Source organism: Chrysemys picta, chromosome 1, assembly GCF_011386835.1.
Source record: "Chrysemys picta bellii isolate R12L10 chromosome 1, ASM1138683v2, whole genome shotgun sequence".
Classification (NCBI taxonomy): Eukaryota; Metazoa; Chordata; order Testudines; family Emydidae; genus Chrysemys; species Chrysemys picta.
Genome location: NC_088791.1, coordinates 235839023 through 235855206, shown reverse-complemented (window position 1 = coordinate 235855206; position 16184 = coordinate 235839023). Strand labels below are relative to the sequence as shown.

At 37.9% G+C, this 16184-nt stretch overlaps 1 protein-coding gene across 3 annotated transcripts in view; it reads left to right on the top strand.

Annotated features, from left to right (window-relative positions):
- Positions 1-16184, top strand: part of VWA3B (von Willebrand factor A domain containing 3B) — a 127915-nt gene that overhangs the window by 108677 nt on the left and 3054 nt on the right. For all 3 annotated transcript variants that reach the window (XM_065580833.1, XM_042840821.2, XM_005283205.5), the window contains 4 exons: positions 8559-8679; positions 12940-13064; positions 14254-14391; positions 14930-15027. In XM_065580833.1, the coding sequence (XP_065436905.1) occupies positions 8559-8679; positions 12940-13064; positions 14254-14391; positions 14930-15027 (482 nt within the window). The remainder of the gene's footprint in view (positions 1-8558; positions 8680-12939; positions 13065-14253; positions 14392-14929; positions 15028-16184) is intronic.

Here is a 16184-nt window from a genome sequence, read left to right as displayed (position 1 = left end):
GTGTGTTTTACAAAAACCACCAGGGAGGAGAGATGTCACCTTCCCTTTGTACCAAGCCAGTGAAACTAAGGAGTTGGTGCATTCAACACTTCATCAACATCTCAGCATCCTATCTTCCGAGCATACAGAACACTACAACGGACACTCTCAGCAGGAATTTTTCTGTGGAGCATGAATCGGAAATAGACCCTGCTATTCGCCACAACATATTTCTGCATCAGGGAATCCCAAAGATAGACTTGTTTAGCACAGTCAAATACAAGAAATGCTCCCAGTTCTACTCCAGAGCCAGACCGGGTCATCATTCTCTCAGAGACATCTTACTCTGTCAATGGAACACAGATCTTCTTTACGCCTTTCATCCAATTCCTCTAATATCAAAGATCCTGCTCAAGATAAGAAAAGAAAACGCAAGGCTTATTCTCATAGTTCCCACATGGCCACATCTCCATACCTGAGTTAGTGATGTGCCTGCCAATCACTCTTCAGCCCCTTCCTCACCTCCTTTCTCAGAATGCTGGTCAGATCCATCACCCCAATTTGCAGGTTCTCTGGCTCAACATATGGCTGCTCAATGATTCCAAAACACAGAGATGTCCTTTTCAGAGGATGTAAAAGAGGTGCTATTACATAGCAGAAAAATAACCATTCATCACACACATATCCAAAAGTGGAAAAGGTTCCAACTCTGGTGTGCCTCAAAACATGTTACCCCCATACCCTCTCCCCTCCTGTTTGTCCTAGACTACATTCTAGATCTAAAAAAAAGTCAGGATTTTTCTCTAAGTTCAGTATAAGTGCATCTTGCAACCTTACCACCTTCCATCATAAGATAGAAGGCTACTCCATATTCACACATCCTACAATGAAAAGATTTCACAAGAATATGGGTAACCTTTCCCCACAAATCAGACATCCTACATCAGCGTGGGACCTCAGGCTTATCCTCAAGTCTCTTACAAGGCTACCTTTTGAACCCATGGCCAAATGCTCACTTATACATCTGTCTATGAAAACGGTGCTCTTCATAGCCATGACTTCGGCTTGGAGGATTAGAGAAATAGGGGCTGTAATGGAGCATCCCTCCTTTACAGTTTTTTTCAGAGACAAGGTTACATTGTGACCACACCCCAAATTCCTCCTGAAAATATCGTTTGCTTTCCACATAAACCAACTTATCCCCCTCCCGCACTTCTTTCCCAAACCACACTGGGACGAGGGAGGCAATATTGCATACACTTGATGTCAGGAGAGCATTAGTCTTCTATTTGGATAGAACTAAGCCTTTCAGAAAGTCTCCTAGACTATTCCTTTCTATTGCAGAGAGATCAAAAGAATCCTCAATCTCTAAACAAAGACGCTGTACATGGATATCGGACTGCATTACCTATTGTTATCGCACTCACAATCTCCAACCTTCCTCTAGAGTTCAAACTCATTCCATGAGATCTCTTTCCCCTTCCGTCGCCTTCCTTAAAAATGGATGAAAATGTAGGAGATAAGTCAGCTTTGTCACTTTCAGAAGAAGAGGTGGCTTTTCATGAGTTAGTAGATCGCGTGGCGAGAACACTGGATATTCCTTCAGTTTCAATTGAGGAATCATCTCAACCAATTTTTGTATTTTGGGAGCAGCAACTAGATACATTATTGGAGGGATTGTGCCAACCAGCAAAATCAGTCTGGAATAATCCTTCATCTTCTCAGCCTTTATCAACAATGGCTGATAAATTGTACTAGTTTCCTCAGGAATGTATGGTGACGTTCCACACCCATCCATCTCCAAATTCTTTAGTGATAGAATTAGCTTTACAGCAGTCAAAGGTGCATCTACTCCATCTGAGAAAGAAAGAAAGAAAGAGACTGGATGCCATTGGGAGGAAAATGTTTTCTTCCACCACTTCTGCCATGTTTATTTCGAACTATGAGGCAGTCATGGCAAGGTACCAGTGCCATCTTTGGGGAAAGAGGTTATCATTTTTGAATACACTACCAGAGGAGCATAAGAGATTAGTGAATGCTCTAGTCATGGAAAGGCAGAATGTTGCCAAACACCAATTGAGAGGAACATTTGACTCAGCTTCAGCTTGGACAATAGTGTCAGCCATCACTTTAAGGAGGCGTGCATGGCTCAGATTAGTAATTTCACCTCATGAGGCAAAAGTGAGGATCAAGGGTTTTCACTTTGAAGGGGATAGGTTCACTTAGTGTACATAGAGATGAAACTTTAGAGAATATGAAAACTTTGAGATCTACAGCTAGGTTGCTAGGTTTTTTAAAAAACATGAATAGGAGATCATCTACAGCTGCCATGTTTAAGTATCAAAGGCAGTTTCCTACTACATTGATGTCTTCTCAGTATAGGAGGAGGAATTATTGCCTTCAACTTCAGTAACATAATTCTCAGTATCATCAACAGAGAAAAAAGTCTTATAAGCCAGGGGGAAGAGTTCTACAGCTTTGTCATCTGGGAAGTCTCAGATTTGAAATAAGGGTTGGGAGTTTCAGGCCAGGCCAACTGGACATTGGTTTTCCACTGTTTGGGGATTGTTTGTTCCATTTATCATGAATAGGAGTTGATAACAGAGGCCAGATGGGTTTTGAAAGTAATTGCTCATGGCTACCACAATCCAGTTCAAATCTCTACCCCCAAACAATCCGTCTCCTTTATCCCTGCCAGGGACTGAGCTCACCTCCAGTTGTTACGAGCAAAAGTTCAATTGTAAATAAGTTTTGGGAGTGGCAGAACTGGTCCCTCTCGATCAGAGAGGGAAAGGTTTTTACTACCATTATTTTATAATTAAAAAAAAAAAGAAGGGTATCTTCTCCCTGTATTGGATTTAAGAAAATTAAACACCCATGTAAAAAAAATTTGTTTCCACATGTTGTCTCTAGCATCTGTAATGGCTTCTCTTTCCTCTCAGGATTGGTTTGCAGCTCTGGATTTAAAGGATGCATATTGCCATTTCTCAAAAAGACCTTGTCATTGGAGATACCTGCATTTTGTGCTGATGAAGGGCCATTTAGTACAAGGTCCTCCCTTTTGGGTTGTCTACAGCACCCAGGTTTTTTACAAAATGTCTATTGGTAATAGCAGTGTGTCTGTGAAAGCAAGGGCTGTTTGTATAACCAGACTTGGATGATTGTTTAATAAAAGTGTTATCCAGGAAGGACGTCATCTTGCATGTAAAACAAATATATTTTTTGCCAATGTAGGACTACAAATAAATCAGGAGATGTCAGTTTTGATCCCAATTCAGAAGATCTGCTTTATTGGGGCAATACTAGATTTGGCTATGGCAAAGGCTTTTTTTCCAGAAGAAAAGTTTATAAAGATAAAGCTGTCCATAATCTCCTTTATCAATCCCCACAACAACCAATACCAGTTTTTCTATAGCTGATAAGTCTATTGGCTTCAACCACATAATCGACACCATATGCACGTCTTCAGATGACGGACCTCCGGCACTGATTGGCAATAAATTACAGACCAGGTTTAGGAAGCGTGCACTGAAGAATAATTTCATAACAAGTGTTTTCAACACTAATGTTGTGGCAAATGCTCAAAATGTAATGATGGGTATACACTCCAGTTCTCCTTTTCTATCACTGATACTTACTGCAGATGCATGTACATTGGGTTGGTGGGGCCATTTAAACAATAAGCTATTTATCAGAGCTCATTGTCACCAAAAGAAAAGGTTGGCCTAAAAGGTATTTTTACCTCAGGTATAACACAAGGTAGCTCAGGTAGTAACAGACAATATGACAGCATTATTATCTGAACAAACAAGGGAGGGAGGGGGCTTGTTCTCTACAGTTATGCATGCAGGCAAAGAGCCTTGAAATGGGAGTATAGATTCTAGTGTTTTCATCCAATAGTGATCCACCCTTGCAGACCATCTGAGCAGGTCAAAATGTCAGATGCATGAATGGTCCTTGAAGGACATAATAACATACCTCTTCAGTTCATGGGGGAATCCAGTACAGTAATAGATCTTTCTGCATCCAGCAACAACAAAAAGTGTCAATTTTTGGTTGAGATCAGGCAGTGACAGGGAATCAATATCAGATGCCTTTCTAATTCATGGGTCAGGGCCTGATGTATGCATTTCCTCTGATTTTGTTCATTCAAAAAGTCATAAAATAAGACAGGACAAGGCCAAGGTAATTTTAATAGTGCCAGTGTGGCTAATGCAGCTGTGGTATTTGGATTTAGTTCACCTGTCAAGAGATCTAATGGAATCTCTATTTCTGGCCCTGGACTTGTCACAGCACCATGGCATGATTTATCAACCAGATCTTCAGTCTCTCCACCTAACAACATGGGAGATAGGACTCTGGGAAGTTAAAGAAACTTTGCTCATTGGAGATGCAGAATGTATTGCTGCATTCTAGAAAGGAATTCACAAGACAATGTGACAGTCACAAAAGAAAGTTTTGATTGTGGATTTCTATAGTTCCATGTACAGTACCAATTAGTTATATTTTATAATAGCTGTTGTACTAAAAAAAGGCAGATCTCTTGCTGTCTTCAGTAAAGGTTCATCTCTCAGCCATATCTGCATATCATGTACCTGTGGAGGGAAAATCAGTTTTTACTAATAGCATAGTTAAAAGGTTTTTTGAAGGCCTTAATAACTTATACCCTTCAGTAAAACACCCTATCCCATCTTGGGATTTGAATACAGTACTCTTGCAGTTGATGAGATCTCCCTTTGAGCTTTTGGGTAGCTGCGATTTATTTTATTTGTCTATTAAGACTGTGTTTTTGATAGCCATTACATCTGCAAGATGTGCAAATGAAGTATGTGCATTGATGGCTGACCCAGCATTCACAATTTTTCATAAAGACATGGTAGTTTTTTGTATGCACCATACATTTTTGCCTACAATGGTTTCAGTTGTTCATGTAAATCAGTCTATACTTTTGCTGGTTTTCTTTCCTAAACCTCATATTCATGATGGAGGGACTATACTACATACTCTAGTTGTTAGAAGGGCTTTAGCCTTTTATCTAGACAGGACCAAATAATTTAGACAATCTCATAAATTGTTCATTGCTTATGACAGAAAAACTAAAGGGAAAAGCTGTTTCTATACAAATGCTCTCTAGATGGGTTAGATTGTGTATTAAAGTCACTTTTGAATCAAAAAGGTGTCCTTTTTCAAGGAATTAGGACACATTCTGCTAGGGCAGTGTCTATGGCTTTTTCTAGGCATATTCCTTTAATAGAAATATGTAGAGTTGGAACCTGGACTTCTATCTATGTGTTTACTAAACACTATTCCTTAAATTTAGAATCTAGATCTGATGCAAAATTTGGTAAAGCAGTTCTGCAATCCTTATTTAATTAGGTCTTTGTGTCCCATCATCCTGCTCGGGATACTGCTTATCAATCTATCCCATGAGTGGGAATACGCAGAGGACACTCAAAGAAAAAATGAAGGTTACTCGCCTGTAACAGAGCTTCTTCGAGATGTACCCTGTATATTCACACTCCCCGCCTGCCTCACCTCAGAGTGCTATTTATCAAAAAGTTTGGAGTTACAGGAGAAAGAACTAAGGCAGCTGGAGCTCCATGCCCCTTTTATACCCTTGCCTTGGAACATTCATTGTTCTGTGAGGGGAGTGTGAATATGCAGAGTCTGTTGCCCTGGAATTTGACATTCCTGCGTGTACCCCAGAACTTGACTGTACTGCAGACAGCCATTTTGTATGCTCAGCCATTGCTAGCTGAAAACCAAACATCACATAGCTAGGAGTAATCTTAGGCCTTTGTAAAACAAGGTCAAATAGCTTTGCAGTTTATTAATCAAAATAAAAAAAAATAAAAAGTTATTTTAAAAAAGGTAAATAGCAACCTTTGTTTTAAGTGTCCCTAACATATTTTTATGTCTAAAAATTCTAAAAATGTTTTAAAATAATACATTTATAAAATTAAAAAAATTAGTGACCCAGTAAAGGTTATTATGTTAATCCACTAGGAGTTATGTTAGGTTATGTGTTTTGTTAAAGTAAGCTATAAAAAATTAGGTAAGAGTAAATACCTCAAAGCATTCCAAGGGAACCTTTCTTTGGGAAAAGAGCTGACATTTAAACTCCCTATCAGCTGGATGAAAAAAGGGTCCCTGGAAGTCCTGCTGGTAATTACTCAGAATCGTCTCAAACTGTGGATAACTATATCTAAAATGTCCTAAACCTATTGCTTATGTTTGTTTGTGCTTAATATTTAATAAATTGTAGTTTTAAATAAGAGCACGCTTACTTGTATTAATCATTTATCAGACTGAAATTGCTGTGTTCCCAATAATTTATTCCTAACACCGCCTAAAGTAAAACAGTTAAGTTACCACTGTTTTGGGTTCTGAAAACCTCAAATAACAGATTTGGTGAGCCAGTTGCCAGGAGTGATAGAGAGGAAGGGAATGATTAATACAAGTTGTTTGTTTTGTTTTGCATTAGGTAAGGGAGGCAGTGGAACAGGGTCACAACCTATGAGTTGATTTATGGTCACATTCCGTTGTTGATTTAGGGCTCAGGCTGAAAAGCCTGGTTAAGTAAAAGGATGTAAGAAGGACAGGGAACATCTGGCAAGAAACAAAAGCTGGAAATGGATTTGGATAACAGCTTGGCAGATTTCATGCAGGAGCATGATAATGTTTTTTTTGGAAGCCTGGGAGCTCTACCAGTCCTGGAGCATTCTTGCGGTTCTGTAAGCAGATGGTAGTGATAAAGCAATTAAAGGCAGAAATAAAGAAGTTAAAACAAATAAAATTTAGAAAGACACAGAAATATCCAGCCTGAGGGCAGCTCAAATAGTGGCACTGCAGAAGCAGGAATGCGACAGTGAGTGAGAGGGTAACAGGCTGGAGCAGAAAGTGTCTGGATTAAAACAACAAAAAATTGAGTGTGAATCTGCTGTTAGTCTTACTAAAGGATTCTCAGGATAAGACCCAGACAGATCATTGGGAATGTAAGAGACAAAGTTGTGCTCTCAGAGCCATGTTGAGAGAACAGAAAGGAATTGTGCTTTGTGGGAGTCATCCCCTAAGAAGGAGGGGTGAGTCAGAGGTGAATCTCTACTTGTATCCTCATTATGAGGATAAGAGGGATGGTACTGTGAGCTTCCTTTTCCCTTGGACTCTTCTGGGTAGTCCACGTATGGTCCCTTGCTCGAAACACTGGAAGAGCTGCAGGCACCCATAGCCCCCACAGTAAGAAAGATTGATCCCCAAGAGGGTAACCAAGGAGGAGAAGAATGCGTAGAGGTTAGGCCCTTCACCTGACTAGAGTGGCAGGAAAATTGGTCCGTTAACCCAGAGCACAGCCTTGGGATGGCTGGCAAGTAATCCACTGAATTCGTTGTGTATGTGTGTGTGCAGGTCTTAATATTAAAAATATACAATCTGCAAGGAGGGGAGAGTTGCCCCGGAATTTGACATTTCTGTGTGTACCCCAGCACTTGACAGTACTGCAGTCAGCCATTTTGTATGTGCAGCCATTGCTAGATAAAAAACAAACATCACATAGAAATAATCTTAAACCTTTGTAAAACAAGTCAAATACCTGCATATTTGCAGTTTATTAATTAAAATAAAAAATATAAAAAATTAAATAACCTTAATTTTAAATATCCCTAACATATGATAACTAAAAATACTGAAAATATTTTTAAAAAATTTATTAAAATTTAAAAAATTAATAACCCAATAAAATTATTATATTTACCCACTAAAATCACTATAAATTATATATTTTATTAAAATTAACTATAAAAATAAATAAAAATAAATATTTCAAAGCAGTCCTTAAAATCTTTTCTTAAAAAAACAAACCTAACATCTAAACACCCCATTAGCTAAACAAACCAAAGCCCCTAAAAATCCCGCTAGCAATTACCTCAAAACCATCTCAAACTGTAAGTAACTATATCTAAAATATTTTAAACCTATACATGCTTAATATCTAATAAATTATAGTTTTAAATAAAAGCACGCTTACTTGTATTAATTATTTATCAAACAAAAATTGCTGAGTTCCCATTAATTTTTTCCTAACACCACCTAAAATAAAACAGTTCAATTACCACTGTTTTGGGTTTTAAAAACCCTGGGTAAAAAGTCCATCTCAAAGAACCTTGGTTACAGGGGAGTAACCGTCATTTCCCCCTAACTTGTTCTTGGAAATAAATGAACTGTTTTTTGTTGAGATTTTCCAAAATACTTCATATAGAGACAGACATACAGCATGGGAAATTTCAGATGGATAATTAAAGATTAGCAGTTTGTGAGCAGCTGAAAACAGGATCTTTCCATACAAAGTACTAGTTAGGCTTAATGATAGTTATTGTTGCCAGCTCTTTCTGTCATATAGTTCACCATATTCTCTGAAGACTCCCAGTACTTACAATCATCCAGTTTATTGTTGATTAGCAACAGTATTAATACATCTAATCCATAGCATGAAATTACATGAATGCTTAATTCATTCAAAAAGATAGACCTATGCTGATTGGGTTATCACTATGAGCAATATCTTTTTATCTTCCCAATTACAGAAACTTACAGAAGAGAATGTAAAGGCACAGTCTAAGAAAAGACAGAAAGGAAAAGTGTTTGAGACTCTCAAAGGCCAAAAGGTGATTGCAAGATCTGACATCACAGGATTTTATTTCCCAGGTAAATTGTTTTTGTGTATATTTCAAATGTTTTTTTTAAATCTTTAGAAAGATTGCTGAAAAAAGAGCAACATTTATCTAATCTTTTTCACCTGGTTCAGTTTTAATTTGGTTTACTGTATATATTGTTGGATTTTTAATCTTTTCTCATCGTAATGCTTCTAGAAAGGTACAGAAAGCTCTGCAGACACCCTACTGATAGGTCTATTTTTTTTAAGAAGAAAGTGGTGGGAAATGTTTTGGAATAAAATGGTGTACATTTTGAAATGGAAGACAGTGTCAATCTATTCCTTTTTCTTTCTAGGCTCACTTATTTCCATTTAGGATTTAGCAAAGGCTGAGCCATCTGCTATATGCAGAATATTCACTAGATGTTTCTGTTGGGTTGTTGAGTTCTAAGTCAGAATATTTGTAGTATGAATTTGTATCCCATGATATGGTATTGGGGGAAAAAATCTAACTAATCCCATACCTTTTTTGTATGATTGACAAAGTATTCTAGGACAGTTTATGACATCAGAGAACATCTCATAGGTAATTTGACATCATTGGAAGTCTGTTCTCAGGAGAGGTGCAAGAATTGAAAAGCTGGGGTGTTGAGGATCGAAGTGCATTGGCAAAACCTTGTGGGGAAGCTTGCTCTGTGCCTCTTTACACTACATCTGGCTCATCAGCCAGTGCTGTTAGTTCCTCACATTCATGAACACTGAATCAGTTACAATTAAAACAAATTAAGGATATTTTAACAAATTACGGATATTTATTGTTAGTACTGTTTCATGTACAGATAAAATATGGAGATAAGTTCATTGCTTTTGTTAGCTTGGCTTATTTTTTCTGTACTTTTTTGATTGCCTGATAACAGTTTTCAATTTAACAATCACAGGCTGAATTCTTTAATTTTACAGTTGGATCAGAAAACCATTTTGCTATTTATCTAGCTTTGTAGCTGTTAGTGTTGAGAATGGTCTGATGCTGCAGTGTATTCTTTTTCTGGTTATATAGTTGAAAGTTTCTCTATCCTATACCCAAATGTTAATTCAGTAAAACATCAAATGGTAAGTGGTCTAAAAGGGAGAATTTTTTCCTATCCTAACATGAATAAGACTGTACAGTATAAATTTACTGAGATATTCATTTACTATTTTTTCTCAGAATGCTATAATTCAAAACATAAGATAGATATTGCAGTTGGTACAGTAATAATGGTACAGTAATAACAGTGTACTGAATCACTTTAGAATTTGGTATGCTACTTTTCACATATTGGACCAGATTTTCAGGGACGAGTACAATGGATGTGTTTGCAAAAGTGTCCTTAGAAAATCCTGCCATTGCTTGAACCACATTGCTATTGTGCACACAATTTGGGTAATTGCCTGCCTAGCTGCTCATTGCACACTCTTTTGAATATTTGACCTTTTCATTAAATGAAATAACAAAATGCATGAGGATCTCTTGCATCATGTGCCAGACCCCAAATGACAGACACTATACACAGTGAGAATACCATTGCATCATTTTACCCACATGCAGATAATTTATAATATTTTTAGGATCTCAAAGTGGGTATTATAATCACCATTTTATAAATGAGCCTTTCTGTGTTTATTTCCTAAGTGATCTGTCAAGGTCACATGGGAAGTCAGCACCTTTATGAGCAGAACTTAGTTCTAACTTCCAGCCACCTGTTCTAATCACTGGGCAATGTTGCTTCCCTAAATATAATTATATTTACCTTTTCAGTAAAATTAATAATAATTTTAGTATCTCTGAACAAGCCCCACAAAAAAGGCAAACTTTATTTCTAATGGGAATGAACTATTTGCACATTCATCAAGGCTCCAATTCAGCAAGGTATTTAAGCATGTACCTAACTTTAAGCATGTGAGTAGTCCCGTTGAAATCATCGGTGATGATGTTAGTTTTATAGTTAAGTACTTTGCTGAATCAGGGTCCAAAGTAAAAGCTTCTATTAATTTTAGAATCTTTCTTTTCTTAGTAGTTATTCTGTACTTGCATTGTTTTAAAATAGTAATAATGTTGTTGTCATGTTTTTTTTAATGCATCTTCCAAGCTGTTCCCTTCTGTGGGTCACCCAGTGTATGTCGTCTTCTCTATTTCTGCCTCTGACCCCTGTCCTCCAAACACCAGTCTGTGGGGAGCTTTCTTCTGATGATGAGTTTCATGAGATTGGGGGCTTGTTTGAAGTCCAGAAGAGGGGTTTTGTGAAAGATTTCTTTAAGGATGTGGTCCCCATTGAGTATGGGTTGTAACTGTTTCATGATATCCTGTATGGATTCCAGTGTGGGGTGGTAAGTGTCAACGAGTTGTTGTTTTTTTTTTTTTTCTGTTTTGAAGCTGGTGGAGTGTCCTTGTTTGGTGAAGGTGGTTTTAAGTGTGTATCCCAGACATTTTCCTCAGTGCATATTCTGTGATATTTGAGGACCTGACTGTAGATAACAGATCTTTTGGTGTGTTTGGGATGGTTACTGGATCTGTGAAGGTAGGTGTGGCGATCCATGGGTTTCTTGTATATAGTAGTCTGTAGGGTTCTATTGTTGAAGCTGATCATGGTATCCATGCAGTTGATGCTGGTACGGTTGTGTTCTAGAGAGAGTTTGATGGATGGGTGGTGGTTGTTGAAGTTGTGATGGAAATCTATAAGGAAGTTTAAGTCGTTTGTCCAGAAGATGAAAATATCATAGATGTGTATCAGGTATATCATTGGTTTCATGGTGCATTTGTCCAGAAATTCTTCCTCAAGGTGTCCCGTGAAGATGTTGGAATATTGGGGAGCCATCCTAATACCCATGGCTGTTCCCATGGTTTGGACAAAGTGTTTGTTGTCGAATGTAAAATTGCTATGGGTGAGGAGGATGAAATTGATGAGTGTAGCAATGTATTTGGGATGGATATCTGAGTGTTGTCCATTATCTTGTAAATATTTGAGGCAGGCATCAGTGCCATTGTTCTGAAGGATGTTGGTGTATAGGGAGGTGACATCTATGGTGGCAAGCATGGTGTTCTGAGGGAGGTAGTTAATATTTTAAAGTTTCTGGAGGAAGTTGTTGTGTCCTGGAGGAAGCTGGCACTTTGTGGGTGAGTCATTGAAGATGGTTTCTATGAGTCCTGATATTCCTTCAATAAGAGTGCTATGGCCTGATATGATGGGTCTGCCTGGGTTCACTTGTTTGTATGTTTTGGGAAGCATGTAGAAGGTCCTGGAGTGGCGGGAAGAGGGGTTGTGGGGGATGAGGTTGTAGAGTTTCTTTTGGGGTTATTTGGGCAAGGATTTAATGATATCCTTAATTCCTAGGTAAATTGTGGTGTGGGGTCTTCTTTGAGTTCTTTATAGTAAGTGGTGTTGGAGAGTTATCGATTGTTTTTGTTGATGTAGTCATCACATATGAAAACTACAGTGACACCACTCTTTGTCTGCTGGCTTGATCCCTATCTGGTGGTTGGATTTCAGGGACTGTATAGCTTGTCATCTTGGTGGTTGAGCGATTGTAGTGGATTTCACAGTCAGTTTTTTTTTCAAAAAGCAATCAATGTAATGATTAAGTGTGTTGTTTCGTCCATTGTGGGTTGTCTAGTCTAATGATTCTTTTTTCTTATGACTGTTGGTGGGGAGGTGGTGGTTGTGGGTGGTGGTGTCCTTATTGTAAAAGAATTTTTTGAGGAGGAGTCAGTGAAAGAATTCTTCAAGTTCTCCGTGTGTTAGTATTGTATCATGTTCTATGGTGGGGCAGAAGTTCAGTTCCTTGGCGAGTACAGATAATTCAGCGCCGGTAAGAGGTACTCTGGATATATTGATGATGTTGGGGTGTCATTTAGTGTCCATATGGTGGGTCCTGGTGTCATGGTTTATCCTGGAGTTGAAATTCAGTGGGTTGTGGAGTTGTTGTAGCTGGTTCCACTTTTTCTTTTTGTGTTGAATGGCTATCAGCGGGTTTTGATAGTTGCTTTGGGTTTCTTACATGATCTCCAGGTGGGTTTCCTGTTTTCTTTTTCTTTTTTGCATAATTATTTTGCAGAACTCGGGCTTTATATTATAAATTCTTTGGGGGCAGTGACTTTCTTTTGCCTGTGACTTGTACAGTACAATGTACATTGTCAGTGCCAGTGCAAATATTGTAGATTCTACTGCAGGAAATATGGGGACATGTTACAGGCTACAGGATTTTTAGCCTTCTTATACGTTGGTAAACATACTATATATAATTTTAATATCATATTTTTCATGGTTTTCTCTTAGGAACTGTGATAAAGAGTATCAGTTCCTCCCAGGCACTTGTTGACTTCAGCCATGGAGAGACACAGATTGTACCAATAAAGTTCATTATACCTGTCGGGGGTGCTATGCCTTGCCCATCACTGCAGGTGAAAAACTATTACTTTTTAAGGCAGCATATGTGCATCATTAATTTTATTCTGCAGTTCACATATGAGCACAATGATACGTAATAGTTTGATCATTTCTGTATTTTGGATAAATTTGTAAATGTTAAAGAAGATTCTCCATTCATAGTGAAATTTCCTTTGGTTCCATGCTATTTCCAGTATTTCTTCTGTTTGTCACTTGTTATTACATGATATGTGATAAGAGTTTAGAATCTTTGCTCTTTAAAATCACACATATTTGTATATCAGAAATATATATGATTTCCCTCTAAAATAGTATTTTTGGGCAGGTCACTCAGCACAAGTGGTCTTACTGTTTCCCAACCATACATATAATTAATTTACACTCACAGCATAGGAACCTAACAAAGCCTTTTACTCACACTATAACTTACAGCAGGCTCTAGCCATTTATTTTTCATTGTATGTGCTTAATCCAACAAAAAAAACCAACACCTTTTACTAACCCCAAAGAACAATAATGAAAAAAAATCATATTCCATTTCTGTATTTAAGTTAGCTAGCTAATCATCTATTATCACAATTCTTCTTTCAAATGGGGCTTATTTTAGCAGAGACAGGGATGATGGGTAGAAAAAGCAATTGTCTACCCTGCCTTGGTTACAATTAAAACCAGGGACTTGATTCTTTCCCTATATAATGTAAGGAACTCCTGCTGATATTAACAGTATGTCTCCGTATTCTGTGTGGAGAGTCCAATTCTGGAAGTGGCCTGTCAGGTTTAATAGAAAGTTATAATCTTTCTATAGGGTTTTAAAAAATCATCTTATATAATTCAATTAAAATATATTCCTATTATAGAATTCCATGTGGTGTTTAAAAACATAAACAAAAATATAATTCTCTATTAAATTCTAAGGGATAAAGGGTTGGAATAATTTCTTTAGTAGCCTGTTAGCTTGATCCCTCTGAAATTTTGTAGGACGTTTCCATAGGATCCTGATTTAAGGCATGATCCTGTGAGGTGCTGATTCAGTGGGAGTTGAGAGTAGTCAGCACATGGCATGATTGGTACCTTTGTATTTTCCTCTAGTGTTCCATTTTAAGCCATTAGAATGGATTAGCATGTTGTTTTGTACAGTCAAACCGTCGTTTAAAACTGGTATGCTATGAAGCTCTTGCAACCTAATTCTTTTCTGGTACACAGGTTGGAGACTATGTATTCGCCAGAACTGGGACACAAACAGGAAATGATTATTATATGCCTGCTGTTGTTATAGCAACACCAAAAAGAGTTGAAGCAGATGATAAACTCTACACAGTTTTGAAGTACAACAATAAGAAAGTAAGTAGACCTGTGAAAGGATACGAAGTTTGCCATGGCATTATTATAATTCTGTTTTTGATGAGGCAGAAATAACTGGCCTGGCTAAAGAGCACATTGTTCCATTCACCCTTCCAGCTGACCAAAATCAAATCAAATTTCAGAGCCAAGTAATGGGCCAACATAATGGACAAACTGCTAAGGAGTGTAGACAAACATTACTCTACTCTCCATAATCTATTTATTGGCTTTCACAGGCTCCAGACTGCAAATGTGAAGAATAAGGATTGTTTTTCATGGGATAAAATAAAACTATTTTTAGTGTGTTTTGTTACCTTTGTTTGTTGGAGATTATTATGGTAATTTTATCTTTTTTTTCCTCATGTATTATAAAGAAATTGTACTTATCATTAGGAAATTGTCATCTTGGTTTTTCAGATGTTTCTTATGGTTGCACCAAAGTGCCTGTTTTTTTTATGCGTTCCTTAATTCTTAACGCTGTTTCTGAGGTTTAGAAGTCACTGGTCTAAACGGAATGAATTTGATTGTGTTATTGCAGAGACACTGTATACGAAGTGGGCTTATTAAAATCAGCCAAACAAAGTATGCCTGTTCCTGCCGTTATATAAAAATGGCCCATATGGTGGATTGTCTGCTGTGAGTATGTTTGAACTGAAATATGTAAACTTTTGGTTATGTGCATTCTAAAATATAGGGGGAAAGAGAAGCATATTTTGTATTCACTTTTGCTTTAGTTTTTCCATATCTAATACAATAATAAGTAGCTTTTTAAACTAGAACAGGGTTCATTCAGGTCGGGTGGTCCTGGACACATCACCATGTGTGTCTGATCCACTAAGTGTTTGGATGTGAAGGTTGTTAATTGTCTACTTCATGCTTTTGTTCCCTGGCAGGGAGGAGCTACACTGTATCAGTTTGGGAAGGACTGGTGGGAGGTGCTAGTTTGATTCTTAATAACAGGAAGTTCGAAGTGAGAAAATGCTGGAAGTTGGAGATAGTGTTAGTGATGGGCTGGTTTTTATTTTAAGATGTGTTTTGTGATATGAACTTGTGCTTCCAATTATGAAATGTATTTAGAGTACTCAGTGTCTTATTGGGCTTGAGTCTGGGGAATGGCTTGGAGAGGGTGAACTTATGTAGACCTCGGCTGATGTTTGCTGATTAGAATAGGATGTGAACTTATATTGGTTTCCACGTAAATTTGGGTTTCTGTTTGGCCTTTACATAGCCTGAGCCATGAACCCATTTGAAGTATCCCTGAGAAGTGATAGATTTCAGAGTTCATTAGCAGGCTGTGTGTTGTTTGGTAGAAATCTTGTTCTGGGCTTTAAGCGTCGAGGCAGTGGCTCCTACTCTCCCCTCTCCAAAGAAGAGGGAACATGAAAGCCCTATGGAATATAATAAACCTGATCAATGAAGCAGGAGAGATTCCTTCTTTCCTATGGCTTCAGATATGTTTGGGGGAAAGTGGTTACCCCCATCAAAATCCAGCCAGAGAAAGAGGAGAAACCAGATAAATCAAAGCGTTAATACTTCCCACCCAAAACCAGAACAGAATTTGCCATCCCCTTCATTCCTCCTTTGAAGAAGTTATTTAGGGCGGAGTTGGAAACACCCAGAGACGGGAAGAGGCTCACTCAGCTATCCCTCATATTATATAGGGTTCTAGAACCCAAAGATTCCATCTTTATCTCCTCTCTGGTCAAGGCCACAGTGACATTGCTGATAAAGAACATGGTACAGTAAAAGCTGTGTTTTCCAGCACTTTATAAACCAGAAAACTCTAGAAACCG